The 24,977-nt window shown below is 38.4% G+C and overlaps 1 protein-coding gene across 1 annotated transcript in view; it reads right to left on the reverse strand.

The window, feature by feature from the left end:
• adcy1a (adenylate cyclase 1a) overlaps positions 1-24,977 on the reverse strand; it is a 144,184-nt gene that overhangs the window by 22,782 nt on the left and 96,425 nt on the right. The window contains 4 exon segments of the mRNA XM_056481443.1: positions 58-120; positions 122-175; positions 19,783-19,909; positions 24,295-24,548. Coding sequence (XP_056337418.1) covers positions 58-120; positions 122-175; positions 19,783-19,909; positions 24,295-24,548 — 498 coding nt within the window.

Consider the following 24,977-nt stretch of genomic DNA (forward strand, 5'->3'; position numbering starts at 1 on the left):
ATAACACTTTAACCCTTCAATGTTTTATTTCTCTGTGAGCTGTGAATGAAGTCTTACCATGTTTCGGGGGTTGGATAGTAGGAAGTGTTGAGCGACATGAGCAGGCAGCAGGTTGAAGAGAAATCCTCTTATTGTCCAGCTTCACTCTCTCCATGTCATCTCTCTCCTCCTCAGCCTGAGGATGAGACGCATACACAGCCATATTAACACCTCACTTTAGTAGACTCATACTTGCTGTGCCTTAATGTAGTACTATTTTCTACATCCACCAGAGGGCACTATTACAATTGAAATAGATGGTCTGCCACAGAACTAATGAGGCTTTTGAAGATATTCTATTTTATGATTATACATTTATTTATTTATTTTCGTCAAAAACCATGTACTGCCTTTTAAGGCTGCGTTAGTAAGATTTAAATTGAAAAAAATAAACATCTATTTATGTTATATTACTTTTCAAAATAAATGTTAATCTCAAAACCCACACTGGGGTTCAAAAGATGATTCATAGGATTTACAATTTTTTTTTTAGGTTGGAGTGGTTGCAAGCAATTTATTTGCGCTAAATTTAAACAAATAAAATTATGTTGAACATTACTACATTTAATTGGTTTGTTTAATTTCAGCCTATGTAAATTGTTTGCAACAATCAAGCAGAAATCTTTTTTTTTTTCAGTGCAGTACAAACAAATGTTTATTCTGTTTCAAATCAGCATATTGGAATGATTTCTGAAGAATTATATGACTGAAAACATGTCAAAATTCAGCTTTGAATAACCAAAATAAAGGACGTTTTAGAATATATATTCAAATAAAACATTCTATACATACAAGTATGCTCACAGAAACACACACACACACACACACACACACACACACACACACACACACCCACACACACACACACACACACACACACACACATATACATACACACACACACATTTTGTTTTAATATCATTAGCTGTTCATAAAACTGATTCTAAATTGGGTTTTCATTAATCAGATCACAAGTAGACATTGCTAAATGTGGGCAATAAAGGGCTGTGCCCTCTCGTGAACAAGTCACAACTGAAGAGTGCAGTTAAGAAGCACCTGCAGCTCCTTTAGCAGCAATTAAGTCACGTTGGCTTACTGTATATAAAACCACACAATTCTAATTTTGCAAAGCAAAAAAAATGATTAATTAGTTACATTTTGAAATTAATTAAATGATATCCTTCTGTTAAAAATACATTTCCTTACAATAACAGTAATACAATGTTCCGATGTGTGCAATTCATGCCTCATTGGATGGAGAATGGAACTATTATAATGACAAGCTGTTATTTATTTTCCAGCAAAATATATTATATTTTCATGGATACATCTGTCTCTCTCAAAATTAGAAAACATTTAATTACCAACTTTAAAATAAGTTTAAAGCAAAAGTTTAAATCTGCAGTGTGATTTTGCCCATAAGATGTATCATAAAACAATAGAACTCTATGAGCCCTATCATACACCCGGCGCAATAGGGCACAAGACGGGTTTCCGCAACGTGCTGCTTTTTCAGACCAACGCAACTTTAATTTTCCCGTTTTCGGCCACGTTTTTTTATTCAATTCAATTCAATTCACCTTTATTTGTATAGCGCTTTTACAATGTAGATTGTGTCAAAGCAGCTTCACATAAAAGGTCATAGTAAATTGGAACAGTGCAGTTCAGTTTTTAGTGTTTAAGTTCAGTTCAGTTTAGCTCAGTTCAGTGTGGTTTAAAAATCACTACTGAGAGTATAAACACTGAAGAGCAAATCCAACAATGCGCAGCTCTACAGATCCCGCACCATGCAAGCCAGTGGCTACAGCGGAGAGGGAAAAAAAACTTCACTAATTGGCAAAGTGAAGAAAAAACCTTGAGAGAAACCAGACTCAGTTGGGCACAACCATTTTAATTTCTCTGCTGGCCAAACGTCTTGTGCAGAGCTGCAGTCTCAGCGGCAGAGGCTGAAAGCTGGCCTCAGTAAAGAGTCGTCTGTCCCTGGAGCGTCACAGGAATCAGTCTCATGTTCTCCACTCCTCCATGACCACCACAGTAGCTGCTCAGGATACGTCCTGGTCCAGGATATGGAAACCTTGGGATCATCTCGTCATTGGTCTTGGATCAAATCAGTGACTCTGCATAGTCTGAGGGCCTCGGGAAGAGTATCCCCAGGTGGAAATGGAGAATAAAGAGAATAATTAGCGTAGCTGCTGTTCATAGTGTTTATAAACAAGATGCAGAAACCTGTGTGGAAACCCTCTAAGTGATGCACTGAGTGTATGCTTTACTAAACAGATAGGTCTTTAATCTAGTTTTGAATTATGAGAGTTTGTCTGAGTCTCGGACGTTATCAGGAAGGCTATTCCAGAGTTTATGAGCTATAAATGAGAAGGCTCGACCTCCTTTACTCGACTTTGCTATTCTAGGTACTACCAGAAGCCCTGAGTTTTGAGATCTTAAAGAGCGAGTTGGATTGTAGTGAGACAGAAGGTTGGTTAGATAAACAGGAGCTAGATTATTTAAAGCTTTATATGTAAGAAGTAATATTTTAAATTCAATACGAAACTTAACAGGCAGCCAGTGTAAGGAGGATTAAATCGGGGTGATGTGATCAAATTTTCTAGACCTTGTAAGAACTCTGGCAGCTGCATTTTGTACTAATTGAAGTTTGTTAATAGAAGATACTGGGCAGCCAGCAAACAGTGCATTACAGTAGTCCAGCCTAGAAGTCATAAAAGCATGGACTAGCTTTTCTGCATCTGAGATGGATAGCATGATTTAGAGACAAGATGGCGGCGCGTTCGGTTCGCGAGGCTCAGCGTCTCTCCAGTTTCTGCAATTTTGCAGTATTATTCCTGCTCATTTCGGGTCTGTTCGTGCAGAACAGCAGTGCCTTTACATCGTACACCCGACAGGACATCTTGGATATTGGATTGTGCATTCCGGACAGTTTTATTAACAATCTTCGACTCATCCCTGAGATCGCCAGAACACCCGGGTCTGAGAGACCTATCCGGCCGGGCGGAAGTGCTCGGAGGCGGCGCAGAGAACGTAAACAAAGACGGGGGAAGAGCGGCGGGCTAAGAGCTAAGCTAAAGCTAACACCACACCGGCTCTCTTTACCCAGCATCTTTCTCGCCAATGTACGGTCACTGGTGAACAAAATGGATGAGATTCGACTGCGCATCAAACCACAGCAAAAGATTATGGAACTGTAATGTCAGGATTTTCACAGAAACATGGCTAAACAGCGGATACCAGACAACGCTATATCGCTAACGGAGCATCAAACATTCCGAGCAGACAGAACGGCGGATGACTCCGGTAAGACCAGAGGCGGAGGATTATGCATTTATATTAACAAAGCTTGGTGCACAAACTCTGTCGTCGTTGGGAGACATTGTTCTGCTAACCTGGAATTTCTCATGGTTAAATGTAGACCGTTTTATCTGCCACGGGAGTTCACCTCCACCATAATAACTGCCGCTTATATCCCTCCCCGACGCTGATGCCAAGCTCGCTATGAATGAACTTCATGCAGGCCATCAGCAAACAACAGACTGCTCACCCGGAGGGCTGCTTTTATTGTTGCGGGGGATTTTAATCACTCAAACTTAAAAGACAGTGCTCCCCAAATTCCATCAGAACATTTTCTGCCACACAAGGGGAAACAAAACTTTAGACCAAGTTTACACAAACATGGCTGAAGCATATGCTGTGACCCCCCTCCCCCACTTGGGTCAATCAGACCACCTTTGTTTGTTTCTCACCCCCAAGTACTCACCCGTCAACCGTGTGAAGCCATCAGTAAGGACCATCAAAGTGTGGCCAGCGGGGGTGGACTCCACACTCCAGGACAGGTTTGAACAAACAGACTGAAGTATGTTTGCTTCCCAGGCCACATGTGGCTCTCACACAGACATTGACAGTTACACTTCCTCTGTTCTGGAATATATCAACACCACCATAGACAGTGTTACAAACCCAGAAACAGATCACCACATACCCAAATCAAAAGCCATGGATGAACAAGGAGGTGCGCCTCCTGCTGAAGGCACGCAACACTGCCTTCAGATCAGGGGATGCACAGGCCTACAGCACTTCCAGGGCTAATCTGAAGAGGGGCATCAAAAAGGCCAAGCACTGCTACAAGCTAAAGCTAGAGGAGCACTTTTCCAACTCTGATCCTCGGCGCATGTGGCAGGGCATCCAGGCCATCAGCAACTACAAACCCAGCCAGTCCACCCCCACAGCCACAAATGTCTCCTTCCTGAACGAGCTAAATGACTTTTATGCCCGCTTTGAAAGAGACAATACAGAACCCTACACCAGGAACACTACCTCAACCGAACACTCACCTGTCACACTCACCTCCTCAGAAGTCTATACTGCACTGAGTCGGATCAATGTGCGTAAGGCTGCTGGACCAGACGGTATTCCTGGGCGCGTCCTCAAAGCATGTGCAGAACAGCTCACTGGGGTATTCACAGACATTTTCAACCTGTCGCTTAACCTAGCAACTGTGCCAACATGCTTTAAAACCACCTCTATTGTGCCAGTGCCGAAACACTCCAGCCCAACATGCCTGAATGACTACCGCCCTGTAGCACTCACACCCATCATCATGAAGTGCTTTGAGCGGTTGGTCCTGGCACATCTGAAAGACTCTCTGCCATCCACACTGGACCCACATCAGTTTGCCTACCGTGGCAACAGGAGCACAGAAGATGCCGTCTCCATAGCACTGCACTCTGTCCTCACACACCTGGACAATGAAAACACTTATGCACGAATGCTGTTTGTTGACTTCAGCTCAGCATTCAACACTGTCATACCCTCTAAGTTACTGATCAAACTCAGAGACCTGGATATCAACGCGTCTCTCTGCAACTGGGTAATGGACTTTCTGACTAACAGACCTCAGAATGTTAGATCAGGCCACATCTGCTCCACCACCGTCACACTCAACACTGGTGTACCACAGGGCTGCGTGCTGAGCCCCTTCCTCTACTCCCTTTTTACCATCGACTGTAGGCCTGTGAACAGATCCAACACCATCATCAAATTTGCAGATGACACCACAGTGATTGGTCTAATCAGCAATAATGATGAGACTGCCTACAGGGAGGAGATACAGCATCTGGCCACTTGGTGCACCGACAATAATCTGCTCCTTAACACCAGCAAGACCAAGGAGCTCATTGTGGACTTCAGGAAGGGACGAACAGGCTCGCATGATCCCATCCACATTAATGGGATGGCCGTTGAGCCTGTCTCATCCTTCAAGTTCCTGGGGACCCACATCTCTAAGGACCTTTCCTGGACCACCAACACCTTCAGCCTGGTCAAGAAGGCTCACCAGCACCTATTCTTCTTGAGGCAACCTAAAAAGAACCAGCTTTCATCAGCCGTCTTGGTGAACTTCTACCGCTGCACAATAGAAAGCATCCTGACCAACTGCGTCACAGTCTGGTATGGAAGCTGCTCTGTTGCTGAGCGTAAGGCACTGCAGCGGGTAGTAAAAACTGCCCAACGCATCACAGGGACTACACTGCCAGCCATTGAGGACATCCAGAAGAAACACTGTCTGCGCCGAGCACGCAGTATTCTTAAGGACACCTCTCACCCTGCTCACAGACTGTTTTCTCTCCTGCCTTCCGGCAGGCGCTTCAGGCTCCCGCGGACAAAAACCAGCAGACTGAGGAACAGCTTTTTCCCCAAAGCTGTCTTCCTTTTGAACTCTGCCCCTCACTGACTCTTTTGCCCCCCCAATACATCCCCCACACTCCTCTAACTTAAACTCCTCACAATCACTGCACTATTTAACATTTGCACATTTAAAGTTTGCACATATTCATTGCACTGATTCATTTATTTGAACTGGACATACCCACTGCACATGGACATTTATAATTATGTTTATCTATCTGCACACTTCTGCTATTAATAGTATCCTGTACATATATTCATTTATTGTAAATCTGTTCATAGCTACAACCTGTATATAATGTTGATAGTACATCCATCTGTAAATATCACCATGGTTTTTCTATAACTGCACTTTATAACTTATACCTGTGTCCTGCACTTGCTGCTATTGCACTGCTGGTTAGACCTAAACTGCATTTCGTTGCCTTGTACTTGTACATGTGTAATGACAATAAAGTTGAATCGAATCTAATCTAAATACTTCGTAACTTAGCGATATTTCTCAGATGAAAGAAAGCAGTTTTTGTGACATGGGATATATGATTTCTAAAAGTTAAATTGCTGTCTAATATGACACCCATATCTTTTATAGTAGAGCTAACGCTAACTTTGTATTCCTCCAATTGTAAGTCGAGTAGTGAGATCTACAGGATTTAGGCCCAATAAGTAATAATTCTATTTTGTCTGAGTTTAAAAGAAGAAAATTGTTGGTTATCCAGTCTTTAACATCTTTAATACACTCAGTTAGTTTAGATAGTTCAGACATCTTGTCAGGTTTAGTATAATTGAGTATCATCTGCATAGCAGATAGTGAAAGCTGATCCCATGTCTTCTAATAATGTCTCCCAGGGGTAGCATGTATATTGTAAACAGCAAAGGGGCCCTAAAACTGATTCTTGAGGATCAGTTTTAGCAAATCTATTTGGGCCACTTTGTGGACTCATGGATGTTTCGGTCTAGAAAAGAGGTGTGTTAGGGCGCATTGTTGGCGCGTTGCTATTTTGAGGAACTAAAATAGACTGCGCAATAGACCAGCTGAAAGCAGGTCTGAAGTTCAGCGCAGAGTGTGTGTAACGCCACGCCAGCAGAGGGAGCCCTCACCCAACCACTGACTCAGCTCTGCTCCCTCTGCGGCTACTTCCTGTTTGTGCTGTATTTCAGTGAGTGCTCAGGCCATGCTTCTTTGCGAAGTATTCCCAGTTTACCAGCCTTACCAAGCGTTGTTCCAAGTGACTTTTATGACTGCTATCCTGTGTATGACCCTGCCTGCCTTGTTCACGTACGTTCTCTGTCTTTGCCCTCTTGATCTGTTTTGGACTGATTGTTGTGTTACTGAACTTCTGCCTGCTCTTATTCTATGTCATCTGGATTTGCCCCTGTGTTTGTTGTTTGGATTGGACTATTTATATGTTGCCGACTCTCTGCTTGTTTACTTGTTGATGTCTCTGCCAAACCCCTTAAATAAACTTCTGCACATGGATTCTAACACAGCCTCAGCCTCCACGTTACAGAATACTTTGCCTACCATGAATCCAGCGGAAGATTCCAGATTGCAATCTACAATTGCATACCAAGGTGAAGTAATAAAGGGCTATCGAGAACAATTGACGCAACTGCAGTTGACCCATTACATCCGGGCACTTCTTCCTACCACGCCGAAGATGGTAAGATTTGCTCTTCCTGATAAGTTTGATGGCACTGCTGAACAATGTAAAGGTTTTCTACGTCAAGTTAAGATTTATATGGAACACCAGGATAAAAAAAATTGACTCAGAGGAGATAAAATGTGCTTTTTTGATGACATTGTTGACTGGAAGAGCAATTGACTGGGCCGCAGCAGTGTGGGATCCTTTTTTTTTTGTAATTTATTTTTTCATTTTGAAAGTGAGAATATACAATTTTTACAATCAGATAGAAAAATACTTTTAACAGATATTACCCCATATAATTCCCCATCCCCCCACCCCATTATACGCACATCAGGAAACACAGAATAACTATAGTTTAGACCAAGCTGTTTGATACTTTACATTAAGTTGACATCCGTAGCATCAGATGAGGGTTAAGTGTCCAAGATTTCTTTGACGTTGCATATATAGATTTTCCATGTCGTAAGAATGTCCACTTTGGCATGGTTGATCCATGCTGATGACAGTTCCAGATACAGTATTTCCAATAATGAATGTAACCAGTGTTTAACTGAGAGATCTTGAGGAGGTTTCCACCTTTGTACCAACATTTTCTTTGTAGCAGTTGAAGCAGCTAACTAAAATTTACGGACCTTTGCATTTAACGGAAATTGAGAGTTATCATTCAATAGTAACAATACAGGATCTTTGGGGAAACAAATTTTTGTAACTTTAAATAAAATGTCCAGCACCAAATCCCAAAGTTTTTGCACCTCCGGACATTCCCAAATCATATGTAAAAAGGTATCTGGACGCTGTGGTTCACAGAACTTACAATATGGATTTGGAGATAAACCTATGATATGTCGTATACGTGTTGTTAAATTTGCCCTGTGAATAGTTTTAAAATGAATAAACTGGTGATTAGGGTTTGTGAAAGCGTGGAATTTATTATCCCATACAGTTTCCCAATCGATAGTTGTATTGGGTAGAGACAGATCAGATAGCCATAGTCCTTCTTTTGAGAAACTATGTGCATTAATATTAGAAAGACAGCAATAGAGATAGGAAACAGTTCCTTTTCTTGGAGCATTGTATATCCATTTCACAATCAGGTGGGTATGAAGATCCTTACCCCATGATGTCTTATGAGCCTTTAGTGCTGCCCTTATTTTAAAATATATAAATAGAGTGCTGGGAGATATATTAAATTTGTTAACCAGCTCTTGAAAATCTAAAATTGATCTTTTCTCCATTTATGTCTTTTAATGTTAGAATACCTTTATTGGCCCATCATGGTTGATTAAAAGGTTGTCTACAAGAAAGTAGGTTCACATTGCGCCACAGAGAAGAATGAGTATGCCAAGTGGTTCTAGAAGGAAAAGAAGCTTCTACCTTTTTAAAAATTTGGAGGGTATAGGATAAAATAGGTCCATAAAGCAATATACATTTCCTGTGGTTAAAGCCTGAGAACAGGAAGTCTTGCAGACGTGTTGGAAAAATAAGGTCTTTTTCTATTTCTTTCCAGGTACATTGCATATCAGGTTCGAACCATTTCACAACTGAGAGAAGAATAAAGGACTAGTGGTACAATTCGAAGTTAGTGCAGGCCCATCCACCCTCTGTTTTGTTTTTTAGGAGAGTGGACCATTTTACGCGGGGACGTTTTCCATTCCAAACAAATTTGTTTAAAATCGAGTCTAACTTTTTCAAATAGTTTGGTGGTGGAGGGAGGGGAAGTATGGAGCTTATGAAATTAATTCTGGGCAAGATATAAATTTTTATTGTTGAAATTCTGGCAGATGGTGATGAGGGTAGGCGCATCCATCTCTGGATATCAGCCTCAACCTTACTGTAAATTGACATATAGTTTATTTTAGGTATGAGTTGTAAGGTTGGGCTCAGCTCAATTCCTAAATATTTGACTTTTGTTGATATTTTTATATTAGTATTATAAGTAACGTTATGGCCAATTGTATTAAGGGGCATCAGAATTGATTTAGATTAGTTTATTTTGAAACCAGAAATTCTTCCAAATTCATTTAAAGCTGTGAGAGCATTGGGGAGTGAATTCTGCAAATCCGATAGAAATAAAAGTGTGTCATCAGCATATAAAGAGATAGAATGGACAGATGAGCCTAACTGAATTGGGGTAATATTTTTACATTGCCTAATAAATTGAGCCAGTGGTTCTATTGATAGATTAAACAAAAGAGTAGAGAGAGGGCACCCCTGTTTTGTTCCCCTATTAATACAAAAAGTGTCTGAAATAATTCCCACTGTAGTTACTCTAGCTAAGGGGTTAGAGTATAGGGTTTGAATCCTTTTTATGAATTGATCGCCGAAATTAAAGTTTTTCAGAGTGTACTATAGATAGCCCCATTCCAAGCGATCAAAGGCTTTTTCTGCATCTATAAGGAGAAGGCCACTAGGTGTTTTCAACTTTCCTGATTCAGCTATAACATGTAATACTCTGCGAACATTATCTGAAGCCAAACGTCCTGTTATAAAACCAGATTGGTCTGGATGAATTAATTTACTTATCACTGATTGTAGACGCTTGGCGATAACTTTAGCATAAATTTTTATATCTTCATTAATCAGAGAAATAGGTCTATAGTTGGAACATTCAGAAAGATCTTTATCGGGTTTAGGTAAAACAGTAATTAAAGCAGTATTAAGATCTTTATGAAAATGGCCTTTGGTTATGGCCTTGTTTATTGTTTGTTGCCAAATGTGTCCCAGTAAGTCCCATAGTAATAGATATAATTCGCCAGGAATGCCGTCAATACCTGGAGATTTCCCTGTATGTAAATCCCTAACTGCATTATGCAATTCATCTAGAGTTATTTCTGAATCTAGGTTATCCGCAACTTCCTTAGAAAGTTTTGTTAAATTTAACGTCCCAAAAAAATTGCCTAAATGATCCGTGTTAGTTTGTATTTCTGAAGAGTATAATTTTTCAAAAAACTTCTTAAATGTTTTGTTAATATCCGAGGGGTTTGAGGTGAGAACCTCTTCAGAGTTTTTTATTGCATGTATATTAAAGCGTTGCTCATGTTTTTTCAAAGTGAGTGCAAGGAGTCGGCTCGGTCTGCTTCCATCTATGTAGTATTTATGTTTTGTGATGTGCATCAAGTATTCAGTTCTTTGTCTAAGCAGGTCGTTAAGTGTAGCTCTTTCTACCTTTAATTTTTGTTGTGTTTCTGTTGCAAATTTATTTCCTAATTCCCGCTCCAATTCTCCACACCTTTTTTCTAGTGATGATATTTGTTGGAGGTAGTTCTTTTTAAGCCTTGCAGAAAAGCTAATTGCGTTATTTCTTAAAAAACCTTTAATAGAGGCCCAAAACATGTCTTGGTTAGAAACAGAATTTTAATTATTGCTAATAAATTCAGTTAATTCTGATCTCAGTTGCGAAATAAATTCCTCGTTTTTGAGCAAAAGAGTATTGAATCTCCATCTAGAGGGTTTGGACAGTGTACTAAATTGCAGCGATTGTTGTTATTGCATTGTGGTCAGAAATACTTTGTGGTAGAAATTCAATGTTCTTTACACATGAAAATATCATAGTAGATAGTAAAATGTAGTCTATTCTTGAAAAGGATTTATGTCTTGGTGAAAAGTAAGTGTATTCTTTCACATTAGGGTTGAGTAACCTCCAGGTGTTACTCACGTTTAGGTCTTTAGTAAACCGATTTAATGCTTTTGATGACTGGGGTTGTATCATTGGGACCGAAGGATTGGATCGATCTAAAACAGTGTCCATTACAGTGTTCATGTCTCCTCCCAATGATAAGTGAATATTCATTATGGACTAAAAGAGTTTTTGAAATGTCTGGGAAAAAAAGAGCATCATAAGAGTTTGGGGCATAAATATTGACAAACATGAGCTTCTTTCCTCCTATAGTAGTACACCAATATGCCATTCTACCATTATTATCTGATCCTAAATTTTCAATATTGAAAGTATGAATTCTTTTAAATCATATTATCACCCCTCACTTTTTAGAGTTATAACTTGAAGATACTATAGGAATGTAGTGTTTGTTTTGTAATCGCTGGACAATTGCTATCCTTAAATGGGTTTCTTGGATAAGTGCAACGTCTATGTTTTTCCTGCGAAGATAATCTAAAAATTTTGTCAGTTTACTAGGAGAATTTAACCCTCTAACGTTAAGAGACACAATATTCAAATTAACCATAATCTCTGGCCATAAAGCTTTCACAAATAAACATGTAAAGATTGTAGTAGTAGGTGCAATTTAAACATAGAAATTTCGTGGATATATATGAAAAGAATATAAAAATTCCTGCGTAGTTTATTCCTGAGTGCCCCACCCCTTCCCTAACCCCTTCAATAATGAGCATCTGTGGCGATCGCGAGGCAATGTCTAACACTTTTCGCTTTCCAGTACCTCCTGATATTAAATAGCTGAGGAACGTTACAACCATCAGTGTATCAGCATCAACTCTATTTAAACATGTAACAAGTTTTGAATACAGGCTGTTCCAATCTTAAACCAAGAAACTTAGCCCCCACCTTATCTACAAAAAATAAAAAATAAAATAAACTAATAAATCTAAAAAAAATAATAAATAAAAATAATAATAATAATATTATATATATATATATATATATATATATATATATATATATATATATATATATATATATATATATATATATAATATTATATATATATATATATATATATATATATATATATATATATATATATATATAATATTATATATATATATATATATATATATATATATATATAATATTATATATATATATATATAATATTATATATATATATATATATATATATATATATAATATTATATATATATATATATATATATATATATATATAATATTATATATATATATATATATATATATATATAAATATAAATAAATAAATAAATAAATAAATATAAATATATATATATATATATATATATATATATTTATATATATATATATATATATATATATATATATATATATATATATATATATATATATATATATATATATATATATATATATATATATATATATATATATATTATCATGGACTGTAACTTTAAATACCAATAAAATAAAATTATAATATCAATAATAATAATAATAATTGTTTACCGTATAATTTGGTCATTTAGGGGGCTAAGAAATGTTTATATTCATGTCATTTAAGTGATAAGTCCAGTATTGCCTCCTTATTCGGTTTCCTCCATTGCATCCTGAAGCTGAGAATGTAAGGACCTGCAAGCCGGCGGTGACATTGTTCGCTCTAGTCCCTTGGTGTATTTCTCGGCTTTTTTTTATTTTTGGCCTTTGAATGAGACTTTAAGTATTGCTGGGTAAATTAGAAAGGTTTCCGCACCTTTCTGTTGAAGTTTGGATCTGACGGCCAGGAACGCTTTTCTCTTCTGTGCGGTCGCGGCGCTGTAGTCTGCATAGAATTCTAGACGCACTCCTCCGGGCAGTTTGGGCTTTGCTTCACGTGCACCTTGAAGTATGGCCTGTCTGTCCGGATAACGATGGAGTCGAAATATCATCGATCGTGATCTGTTTGAGTTAGAATTCGAGTAGACTCGATGAGCTCTGTCAATCTCTATTGGATTTGAACGCCCTGACAGGTCTGGGATCCATTTAGGTAGCGTTTTCTGAAGGAAGCCGCAAGGGCCGTCTCCTTCCAATCCCGCAGGTAAGTTGACCAGACGGACATTGTTGCGTCGTGAGCGATCTACCAAATCTGTGCATTTTCGTTGTATTTGGTCAAGCTGAGACAAGCAATGATTAGTATCTGTTTTAGTTTTGCGAAGGTTTCCTTGTAGATCATCAAACGGATGAAGTCTGTGTTGAGTTAACGGCAATGATTGACTCCGGAGCTGCACTTAATATTATCAATAAGCATATCATTGATAAATATAACATGCCCGTTCAAGCCTGCATACCCCCCATTAAGATCAAGTCCATTAATGATGCACTTACTGGAAATGGAATTACACACCAGACACAAACCCTCACTCTGAAGACTGGAACCCTGCATTATGAATCCATTTCATTCTAAGTTGTTGATTCACCTAAGTATGAAGTAGTCTTGGGATACCCATGGCTGCATATTCACGATCCAGAACTATCATGGCATTCAGGAGAATTAACTCGCTGGTCTACCTTCTGTTTAGAAAGATGTATCCAGCAAAAACCACAATCATGCCTGACAACCAGCGTAGAGAGTCCAGAGAGCCACACATCTGTAGTCATTCCAGAATTCTATCAAGATTTATCCGAAGTGTTTAGCAAAACCAAAGCAACTTAACTTCCCCCTCATCGCTCATGGGATTGTGCCATTGATTTGCTTCCTAACGCTATGCCACCCAAGAACCGGGTTTACCATCTCTCACTCAAGGAAAGCCAGGCCATGGACGAGTATATCAACAAAGCTCTAGATTCAGGTTTGATTTGTCTATCCACATCACCAGCTGCAGCGGGGTTCTTTTTCGTGGAAAAGAAGGATGGAGGTCTTCGACCCGAGCATTGATTACAGAGGTTTGAATAATGTTACTGTAAAATTTTGCTATCCTCTCCCATCAGTCCCCTCTGCCCCTGAACAGCTACGTGAGGCCACAATATATACCAAACTTGATCTAAGAAGTGCATACAATTTAATAAGTAATGAATGGAAAACAGTGTTTATCACCACCAGGGGGCACTTTGAATATCAGGCTATGGCCTGTGGACTGGCAAACGCTTCGGCTGTCTTTCAGTCGTTCATCAACGAGATTTTCAAGGATCTGATTAATAAGTATGTAGTCGCCTACATTGACGACATCCTTATTTATTCCAAGAACGAAGCAGATCATGTCAATCATGTCAGGACTGTATTGTCAATATTATTGGAAAACCAACTGTATGTTAAGGCAGAAAAATGTGAATTCCACGTTAAACAGACTTCATTCTTAGGCTACCACATCAGTCATCATGGAGTATGAATGGATGAACTCAAGGTCCAGGCAGTTACAGAATGGCCACTACCTACCACTGTTAAGGAGCTTCAGAGGTTTTTGTGGTTTGCAAACTTTTACAGAAGGTTCATACGCAATTATAGTGCAGTAGCTTCACCTATGACGTCATTACTGAAAGGAAAACCTAAGAAATTGAAATGGTCGGATAAGGCTAACAAGGCCTTCACAGAGTTAAAGGAAAGGTTTACCACCGCTCCCATTCAGAAACATCCTGACCCCAACTCACCGTTCATTTTGGAGGTGGACGCATCAGATCTGGGCATTGGAGCAATACTTTCACAGAGACATGGAACACCAGGTAAACTGCACCCTTGTGCATTCTTTTCTAGAAAATTAACCTCAGCTGAGCACAACTATGATGTGGGAAATAAGGAACTACTTTCTATGAAGGAGGCTATTTCAGAATGGAGGCGTTGGTTAGAGGGAGCCATTCACCCATTCCAATGTCCAATTCCATTGTCATCACGGATCACAAGAATCTGGAGTACATAAAAAGTGCAAAACGTTTAAACCCCAGACAAGCCAGATGAGCCCTGTTCTTCACCAGGTTCCAGTTTACAGTCACGTATAGACCAGGAAGTAAGAACTGCAATGCAGATGCTCTCTCTCACCGTCATGACTCTCCCACAGACAACAATAACCCTCAGGAACACATACTCCCTTCTACATTGGTCATTGCTCTGGTGTCATGGCACATAATGGAGGAAATCCAACTTAAGCAACAGAATAAAGCGTCACCCCCGCAGTGTCCACCCAACAAGAACTATGTACCAACTAACTTACATCTTAGAGTCATGCAATGGGTCCATACATCAATATGTGCAGGTCATCCAGGCATCTCTCGAACTATCTACTCAGTCTAAAATTCATTCCGGTGGCCACACTTGAGCAATGATGTCACCAACTATGTCAAGTCATGCCAAGTCTGCGGCCAGTTAAAAAGACCCAAAGAACTGCCTTCCGGACTCCTCAAACCATTACCCATCCCACAACGACCATGGTCTCATCTGTCAATCGATTTCATCACTGATCTACCCCCATCAAATAATTTCACTACCATCCTGGTAATAATCGATCGATTCTCCAAGTCCTGTTGTATAGTCCCATTACCTAGTTAACCAACAGCCATGGAAACCATTCAAGCCTTGTTCCAGCATGTTTTCAGAGTTTATGGGTTACCTGAGTATATTGTGAGTGATTGGGGCACGCAGTTTACCTCACAGGTGTGGAAGGCTTTCTGCAAGCAGTTGGACATTAATGTGAGTCTCACATCTGGATACCATCCCCAAGCTAATGGCCGTCTTAACCAAGAAATTGGCCAATATCTCAGGACATACTGCAGTAGAGAGCAACATCGCTGGTCTGAGTTTCTCCCATGGGCTGAATACGCACAAAACTCATTGACACACTCATTAACAGGACTTACCCCCTTCCATTGCGTCTTGGGATTTCAGCCTCCATTGTTCCCGTGGTCTGGTGAGCCTTCTGCAGTTCCAGCGGTTAATGAATGGATTCAGCGTAGTGAGAGGGTGTGGGACAGTGCCCACGTCCGGCTCCAGTGGGCTGTGAGAACACAGGAGTTCCAGGCCATTCGCCGACGTTGTCCACACCCTCCCTACCAACCAGGACAGCGAGTCTGGCTCTCTACAAGGGACATCAAGCTACGGCTACCCAGCAGAAAGCTCCACTGGAGGCTGACCCCAGCCAGGAGGCCCCAGAACAACCCCAGCCATTGGACATTGACGGAAATCCGGCGTACAGGGTAAATGTGTTACTGGACTCAAGGAGAAGAGAGGGTCAGCTCCAATATCTGGTGGACTGGGAAGTATATGGATCCGAGATCTTGGGATTCAGCCAAGGACATTCTCGACCCTTCCCTCATTGAAGAGTTCCATCGAGCCAGGCCCGACCAACCAGCTCCTAGACCACAGGGGCGCCCACGTCGAGCTCCAGGAGTCGCTCCTAGGGGGGAGGGGGGGGTTCTGTAACGCCACGCCAGCAGAGGGAGCCCTCGCCCAACTACTGACTCAGTTCCGCTCCCTCTGCGGCTACTTCCTGTTTTGCTGTATTTCAGTGAGTGCTCAGGCCATGCTGCTTTGCGAAGTATTGCCAGTTTACCTTTGCCCTCTTGATCTGCTTTGGACTGATTGTTGTGTTACTGAACTTCTGCCTAATCTTATACTACGTCGTCTGGATTTGCCCCTGTGTTTGTTGTTTGGATTTGGACTACTTATATGTTGCCGACTCTCTGCTTGTTTACTTGTTGATGTCTCTGCCTAACCCCTAAATAAACTTCTGCACATAGATTCTAACACAGCCTCAGCCTCCACGTTACAGTGTGTTAGTTGTGCGCCTCGCTTACACATTGCTTAATACACGCAGGATGTACAGCAATACGCAAATATCTTTACAAATAAAAAAGAATTAAATTATTATAATTTTTTTTAATTTATTACTTTCTAGATAAATATAAAAACCACTGCCCCCATGCCTTTATCTTTTCTTAATCTTAATCTTTTTCACAGAATCTTTTTAGTTTATTCATGACAATTTGCGCCCTGTGCTTTAGACTTTGTGCTTAGATTATTAAAATAGAGTCCTATGTATCTAGAAAACATACTTAATATTACACTACCCTTTCAATTCATGGTTATGTTGGAAGCTCTGATATCCAAATAAATAAACCTGAAAAATACTTGCTTGATATTTTAATAATTGCTGCCATTACAAGACACAGGTTACTTCCTGAATCCCCAACAATCCAAGAATGGCTAGGAATAGTATATGATATTTATGTGATTGGGTAAGCTAAATTGACCATAGTGTATAAGTGTGTATGGGCGTTTCCCAGTGATGGGTTGCAGCTGGAAGGGCATACGCTGCGTAAAACATATGCTGGATAAGTTGGTGGTTCATTCCGCTGTGGCAACCCCAGATTAATAAAGGGACTAAGCTGAAAAGAAAATGAATGAATGAATGAATATTTATGTGATGAAAAATTACATTCTCCCTTTGACTCCAAATTACTGTATTTAGAAATATCTGGTCCAAGTGAACCGAATACAATAAGTTGCTCCATCCAATCTTCATAGAAATATAAAAATATTACTACCAAATTCCCATTCACAGAACAAACATTAATCTTAATCACTCTTAATAATCTATTTAGATTACGAATTTACAGCTGATAATAACTAAACTAAAGTTGAGCAAATAAATAAAGATTCAACCCTCTCTGACCTATGTATATTTGGTTATTGATATTATTCATATTACCATTTTATTGTACTGTTATTTTCATGTATTTTATTTTATGAAACAATTGTTTTGTATTGTGTTCTGTTACTTTATAGCTTGTAAAAAAGAAAAAAAAATTGCAATGGGAAATGTATACTCTCTTAAGTAAAATCATTGTACTGTATATATTGCTACTATAAAAAATAACAGAAGAACAGAAACCATTTAAACACAGTAATATTGCCTCTGCAATTAAAAGCATTGGAGTATCTCTATTATTTAAAGATTTAAAATGCAAGGAAATTTTTTATTAATAACGTCACTCCTCACTTCACATAATTAATAGGGCTGTCAAAATTAGCGTGTTAACGCAGGCGATTAATTAAAAATTTGCGTAAATAACGCAGTTGCAGTTTTTTCATTTCCTATTGTGGCCAACGTGTGTTTAATGTGCAAAGAAATATGGATAAGACCAAGGAAGCGCTTTTAGAAGGAAAGTTTCAATATAAAACAATTAATGTCGCATTACTAGGCTATCCAGCGTTTCCTCCAGAGTTTCATGCAATTTCGGGTGTTTCATTTTTAGTCTTTAGACTTTAGTTCACTTTCATTCAACAACATATTGTTCATGCCCCATGACAATTATTGGATGAAAATATGAAGCAAGGACTGCAGGAAGAGTGCTATTTTAATGGAATTTGATACCGCATGGCGAACGGAAAGAAAACCCTCTGCATTTCAGGACTCGGGTGGTCCTTTAAAGTAATCAAAAATCGCTGTTTACATGATAGACTCTTAATCAGTATTATCTTAATCATAAAAGTATTATGATTATTGGAGTATTGGTGTCCATGAAAATGTACTCAGACGATGTCGCAAGCTGTTAAAGACAGCCCATTTCTCTTCCTTTAAGTTAGGCGTGTTTCCCCCATACACGCAACTTTTGTAAAGTGTCTGCTTCACGTTGCTGTGTCAGAGTCCTTGCTTGTAAAATACAGCCATACTTTAGAAATGCTTAGTTTAAGCAAATTTGATGAACGCGATCATGTATTGATGAATCTGAAGCGATCCCTCGCTCAACGGGTGCGCTGTACTGTGCGCGTTGTCTCTCTCTCTCTGTCTGTGTGTGTGTGTGTGCGTGCGTTTCCTAGCAACAAGAGCAAACGCCTGACATCGCTGACATCAAAAGTCTCTTTAAGGCATTTTATATGTATTCTATAGTCTTTGAGGTATCCGTATCCCTCAAAGCTGTTTACAATGAAATGTTTAGCGATGGTGTGACCAAAGTCCCTGTAAGAAGTCTATAGTCTTTGGTACCTGCATCTGATGTACCCTTTGGCCACATTGTCCCCCGATAATGTCAATAGACTAGACTGTCTTAGCAACTGGCTAAATGTTAAGGAGGACTAAGCTAAATTAAAATTATTGTTATCAACTCGAGTACAATTGTTTGTATTCAATACTTTATTGTTATTATAATTTTCCATTTTCCATATTTGCAATGTCTGTATTTTTTTTTTTTTTTGTAGTCCACTTAGAATCCAACATGGAAATCATTTTTGTTTTTATTGGCATTGATTGTTTTGAAATTCAAATGGCACTTCCATACCTGTGTTTTTATTTCTGTAATAAATATGCCTTTTTGCGATTAATCATGATTAATTACAAAAAAAGTGTGATTAATTAGTTAATTTTTTTAATCAATTGACAGCCCTAATAAATAATAAGCAGTTTATTTAGCAGGAGAAACAGATTATTTAGGAGGGATACATTGACACTATCTTCATTTGGCCCAGTTACACAGAGAACTATTGAGTGAAGGAGTCATAGCAGTGCTGTATTGTGAACAAAACACTGCGATTCAAGAAATGGAACTGTCCATATAAACTGGTGTAAAATATGACTTAAAGGTTTAGCGCTTGTCCACTTTCAACCACTGTTATTGCCATATAAACAAATTCTACAAAAAACACCTGTACTCTTTGAATGTGTCATCATTATGGGATGAGTTTATTAAAATATTCTTGAGATATTCTTACTTCACTGCATTGTAATGAAAAACACAGACTCATCAACCATGTAACATCGGTTTGTCCATTGGAGCACACTTACACAAAAGCACACCCACACACACTGCTCTCACCTGTGTGGCCCAGAGGTAGTCCAGTCTAAGCTTGAGATCCAGCTGCCTACAGTGAAGCACCAGAGCTCCAGAAAACAACAGCATCGCCAGAACCGGGTCATAACCATGTGTGTGAAAAAATCCACCTCTACACAGACACGCACACACATACACACACAAAAAGTAATGTAATTACTCAGCAGAGACTATATACAGTTGAAGTCAGAATTATTAGCCTCCCTGAACTATTAGCCCCATGTTTATTTTTTCCTCAATTTCTGTTTAACAGAGAGATTTAACACATTTCTAAACATAATAGTTTTAAAAACTCATTTCTAACAACTGATTAATTTTATCTTTGCCTTGATGACATTAAATAATATTTGATTAGATATTTATCAAGACACTTCTATACAGCTTAATGTGACATTCAAAGGCTTAACTAGGTTAATGAGGTTAACTAGGCAGGTTAGTATATATCAACTGTATATTTTTAAAGAAACTGGTGTCCTTTCGATCAGCAGTGAAATTATTGAAATATTTTACACTGTTTTCATTGGAAATAACTTTTATCAACATTTGCTGGTATGGTAAGGCTACTGGGAATCTGAAAACATGTTTAAGGAAAATAGTCACCACTTCTAGTAAACTGATTACATTACATTACATTACCAAGGATAGAATACATTTACAAAAATAAAATGGTTATAAAAGCAAGAAGTATTGTGGCTGACTCAATGCACCCTCTTTGTTCCTTATTTGACTTACTGCCATCTGGGCAGAGACTCTTTTTTTACAGTAGTGTCAAAACACAGGACTAATTTTTCCTTTGTCCCACAGGCAGTAAGACTGTATAATTTTACTAAGTTTTTCTTTTTACGTCAGCTGGTCTGTTTATTGTGTTCTATTCAATTTATTCCTTAATAATGCTACAAATCAATTTCTCTAAGAGGACAAATGAACCTACCTACACATATACAGTTTAAACATACAAAATTATTCGCCCTCCTGTGAAGTTTTTTCTTTTTCAAATATTTCCCAATTTATGTTTAACAGAGCAAGGAATTTTTCACAGTATTTCCTATAATATCTTTTCTTCTGGAGAAAGACTGTATAGTTTGATTTTGGCTTGAATAAAAGAATTAAAAAAATAATAATAATAATTTAAGCTCAATATTATTAGCCCCCTTAAGCAATATTTTATTCTCGATTGCAATATTTATCCGATGACAGTGGTTCCCAAAGTGGGGGTCACGTGGTGATTTGAGGTCAAATAAATTTTATTAAACTATTAGAATTACCATATTTTAGCCATAACCTACAAATGATAAAAATAGTAGTTTTAGTAGTAGTAAACAACAACATGCAAATGAAAAGCCATCAGCCGTTCAATTACTTTTTATAGGATTGGCGTGTTTACATTAGATTAACAACACAGCAATATTGTCAGCTGCGGAAGACTGACTTTATAACACCAGGGTAAACTTTCGGACACCTTTATGCCAATCAAATACATTAAAAATAAATACAGGCCACAAATGAATATTGAGAATGATCTCTGTGTGGCGATCACCAAAATTAAACCAAAAATTAAATAAATTAAACAAATTAATAAATGACTGTAAAAAAGATATGGTTGTTAGACTGTTGCACTTTTTAGTGTTGTCAATATGTGCAGGCCCGGCCCTAACCAATTTGGCGCCTTAGGCAAGATTTCAGGTGGCGACCCGTCACATCGCAGTAAATTCCACTGCTAGTACATGTAGTCATAAGAAACTAAAATAGCTTTTTGATCGACTAATACAAGCTGGGAAAATGTCAGATAAATATGCCAATGCAATTAACATTATTGCTGAATAGATCTAATATTTACACATTCGCTTGAGGAAGGAATGATGAGGGTAGTTACATTACTATTACTATTTTCCATAACATCTATGCCCTTCCATAACATTAGCTGACGTTAAAACTAACAGATAGCACTATAGCTATTTATTGTTTAGCAAACCATATTATGCCATACCTGGCTGTCAACATTGGGATGTAAAAAATATGGGACAACAAGTAGCTTCAAATGATAGAATACATGGCAAACATTAGAAAATATTGTCAATAAAATAAAGGGTTTAGCCTATTAAAATCAATGGCCTTTACAGAAATTAAATAAAGCTATAAAATACATATTTTTAAGTGTATTTGTCTGTTTAAATACACACCCGAATCACCAAAGTATTGCAAACTTTCGCTCCTCTATTAATGGTGTGTAGAGAAGCTGATCTGGGAACATTTTGTCATACTTTGTCGCGTTTTTCTTCCTCTTCTTTTCTTTTTTACCTCCCCTGCGCACCAGACTGTTTGGTGCATTTTAACATATTGAGATTGTTGACCAATCAAAAAAACGAACACCGTGTAGCAGGTAAAGTCTAATTATTCGGATGGGGAGGGGGGTGTCTTAGGTGATTGGGCTATATTATCATTATTTAATACTACTACTACTTAGTAGGCTTTGCACTATGCCGTTAAATTAATGTGGGCATATTATTTTATCAGTCATAATACCAACTAGTTTTAAGAATAGTGAAAGTTACACTTTTTTTTCTTCCCCCATTTCTGGCACCCCCCTGGATGTATAGTGCCCTTAGCATTTGCCTATACTGCCTATGACATGGGCCGGCCCTGTGCTCATGGTTCAAGCTCCAGGCTCGAGCCCCAGCTGGGTAAGTTGGCATTTCTGTGTGCATGTTGCAAGTTTGCATGTTCTCCCCGTGTTTGCGTGGGTTTCATCCAGGTGCTCCGGTTTCCTCCCACAAGTCCAAAGACATGCGCTAAAAGTGAATAGGGTAAGCTAAATTGGCAGTAGTGTATGTGTGTGAATGAGAATGTATGGATGTTTTCCAGTGATGGGTTGCAGGTGGAAGGGCATCCACTGTGTAAAACATATGTTGAATAAGTTGACGTCTCATTCTGCTGTGGCCACACCTGATTACTAAAGTGACTAAGCCAAAAAGAAAATGAATGAATTACAATATTTTAGCCATAACCCACAGAGAATAAAAACAGTAGTTTTTAATAAGAAAAAACAACAACATGCAAATGAAAAGGAATAATTGTTAGACTGTTGCACTTTTTTGTGTTGTATTTTTAAAACCACCTCTAAGAAATTTGGGGGTCGCGAGTCACTGGCTTTTTATTTTAGGGGTCGCGGGCTGAAAAGTTTGGGGACCCCTGGTCTACAGAACAAACCATCATTATATACAATGAATTTTCTAATTAACTTGCCTAATTAACCTAACTAACTTTGATAAGGCTTTAAACTGCACTTTAAGCTGAATACTAGTATCTTGAGAAATATCGTCAAATATTATGTACTGTCATCATGGCAAAGATAATAGAAATCAGTTATTAGAAATTAATTATTAAAAATATTATGTTTAGAAATGTGTTGAAAATGATCTACTTTCCATTAAAATAAATTGGGGAATTCAGGAGGGCTAATAATTCTGACTTCAACTGTACACACACACATCGTCACCTTAAAATTATAGGGTTCTATCTGACATTTTTGTCAAAATTGAGTTATTGACATATTCTTATTAAATGACAACTTATTTACATTATGGGATGTTTTTTAGAAGTTGTTTACCTTTTAAGACTTTTTTATTTAAAAAACAAATGTTACAGACATACTGTTTGGAATGCAAAAGCTTTGAAGCTCAATATCTCAAAATCATTCAGAAGGCAGAACTTTATAATTCCAAGGTGATGACATACATACAATATTTTTACTTTATAAATAACATTTTTACTATGCATTGCTCTGACATTCTACTTAAGTGACCATTTACAAAGAATGGATCTTTGCAACTAAAAACATGACAAACAAAGCTTAGGAATGTTTTTTCCTCTCTTTTATCATGTTACTATCAAATAACAGTTGTCATGCCTACTTGCTACTGTAAACAGAAACATACAACCCTTTCCCTGCCACATTTCTTCTGACTGATTTACTGCTTGGGAAGAATTGATGATGCTGTGTGTTAAAGTTGAAATTCTTCAAACTTAAGCATCCCAAAAAATACATCATTCATGTTAGAGGTGCTGCAAAAGACGTGACCTGACATGTGCGTAAAGGTCAAGCACATCCATGAAGCACTTTTACATAAAACAATGGAAAAGTCTCACATCGGAACGGAAAAAACACCCATTTTGCGAGAATGGCCCCTAGCACTCTCTACATAAAACTTGCTCTGTGTAACTTATTTGAACAGCTGGGATTTGTCATAGCACTTCTATATATGGCTTTCCTTAATTGCTTCTATTGTCGGCATTGTTAAAAACTTTAACACTTTTATTACTAACACTTTCTGTTCAGTTTTTGTTTGTTTGTTTGTTTGTTTTTTTTTTGTTTGTTTCAGAATGTCCATCAAATGATGATATGCTTATTTAATAACCTGGTAACTTGCATATCCCTAATTTGAAAAATTCTTGGATAATTGAACAAGTAAATATGAACCAACATGAAGCTCAACTCACCCAACGGCCTTCCGATAGCCGCTGGTCTCCATGACGACAGTGTGGAGGATGTTAAGAAGCAGAAGCAGGAGGATCTTAGGTAGTGATGAGACACGTAGGTACAGGGCCACAGATAGAGATGCCATCACACATGATAAAAATACATACGGAGTGTATTTGCACACCCTGTAGCCCACGCCGGTCCCGTTCACTGTGACAACTGTCACCATGGAGATGCTGGAATTCCCCTCCAGTGACCACGGCACGCATGTCACCTGTGTGGTTATAGCAAAACACACACACACACACACACACACACACACACACACACACACACACACACACACACACACATCATCATCATCATCATCATCATCATCATCACATATTGAAATACACATTTAATACATAAGTACAATAGATTACCATTAGGAATAAACTACTGTTTGAACTAAAACATGATTGAAAGTTATATAAAATTGGAAGCACTTTACAATATGCTTGAATCAGTTAAGTTAGGGATTTAGTAGATTGTTATCACAGAATAAAACCTGACAGCCTTTTTGCTAGCCAAAGCGAAGCAATGTTAACAAATGGCTGGATGCAGCCTACACTAACCTGCTTATTCTTATTGAGTCACAAGATGATACCAAACAGTCAAGAATAGCAGATTTTTTTTGGGGGGGGGGGGGGGTCCAATCTTT

Source organism: Danio aesculapii, chromosome 20, assembly GCF_903798145.1.
Source record: "Danio aesculapii chromosome 20, fDanAes4.1, whole genome shotgun sequence".
NCBI classification, from domain to species: domain Eukaryota; kingdom Metazoa; phylum Chordata; class Actinopteri; order Cypriniformes; family Danionidae; genus Danio; species Danio aesculapii.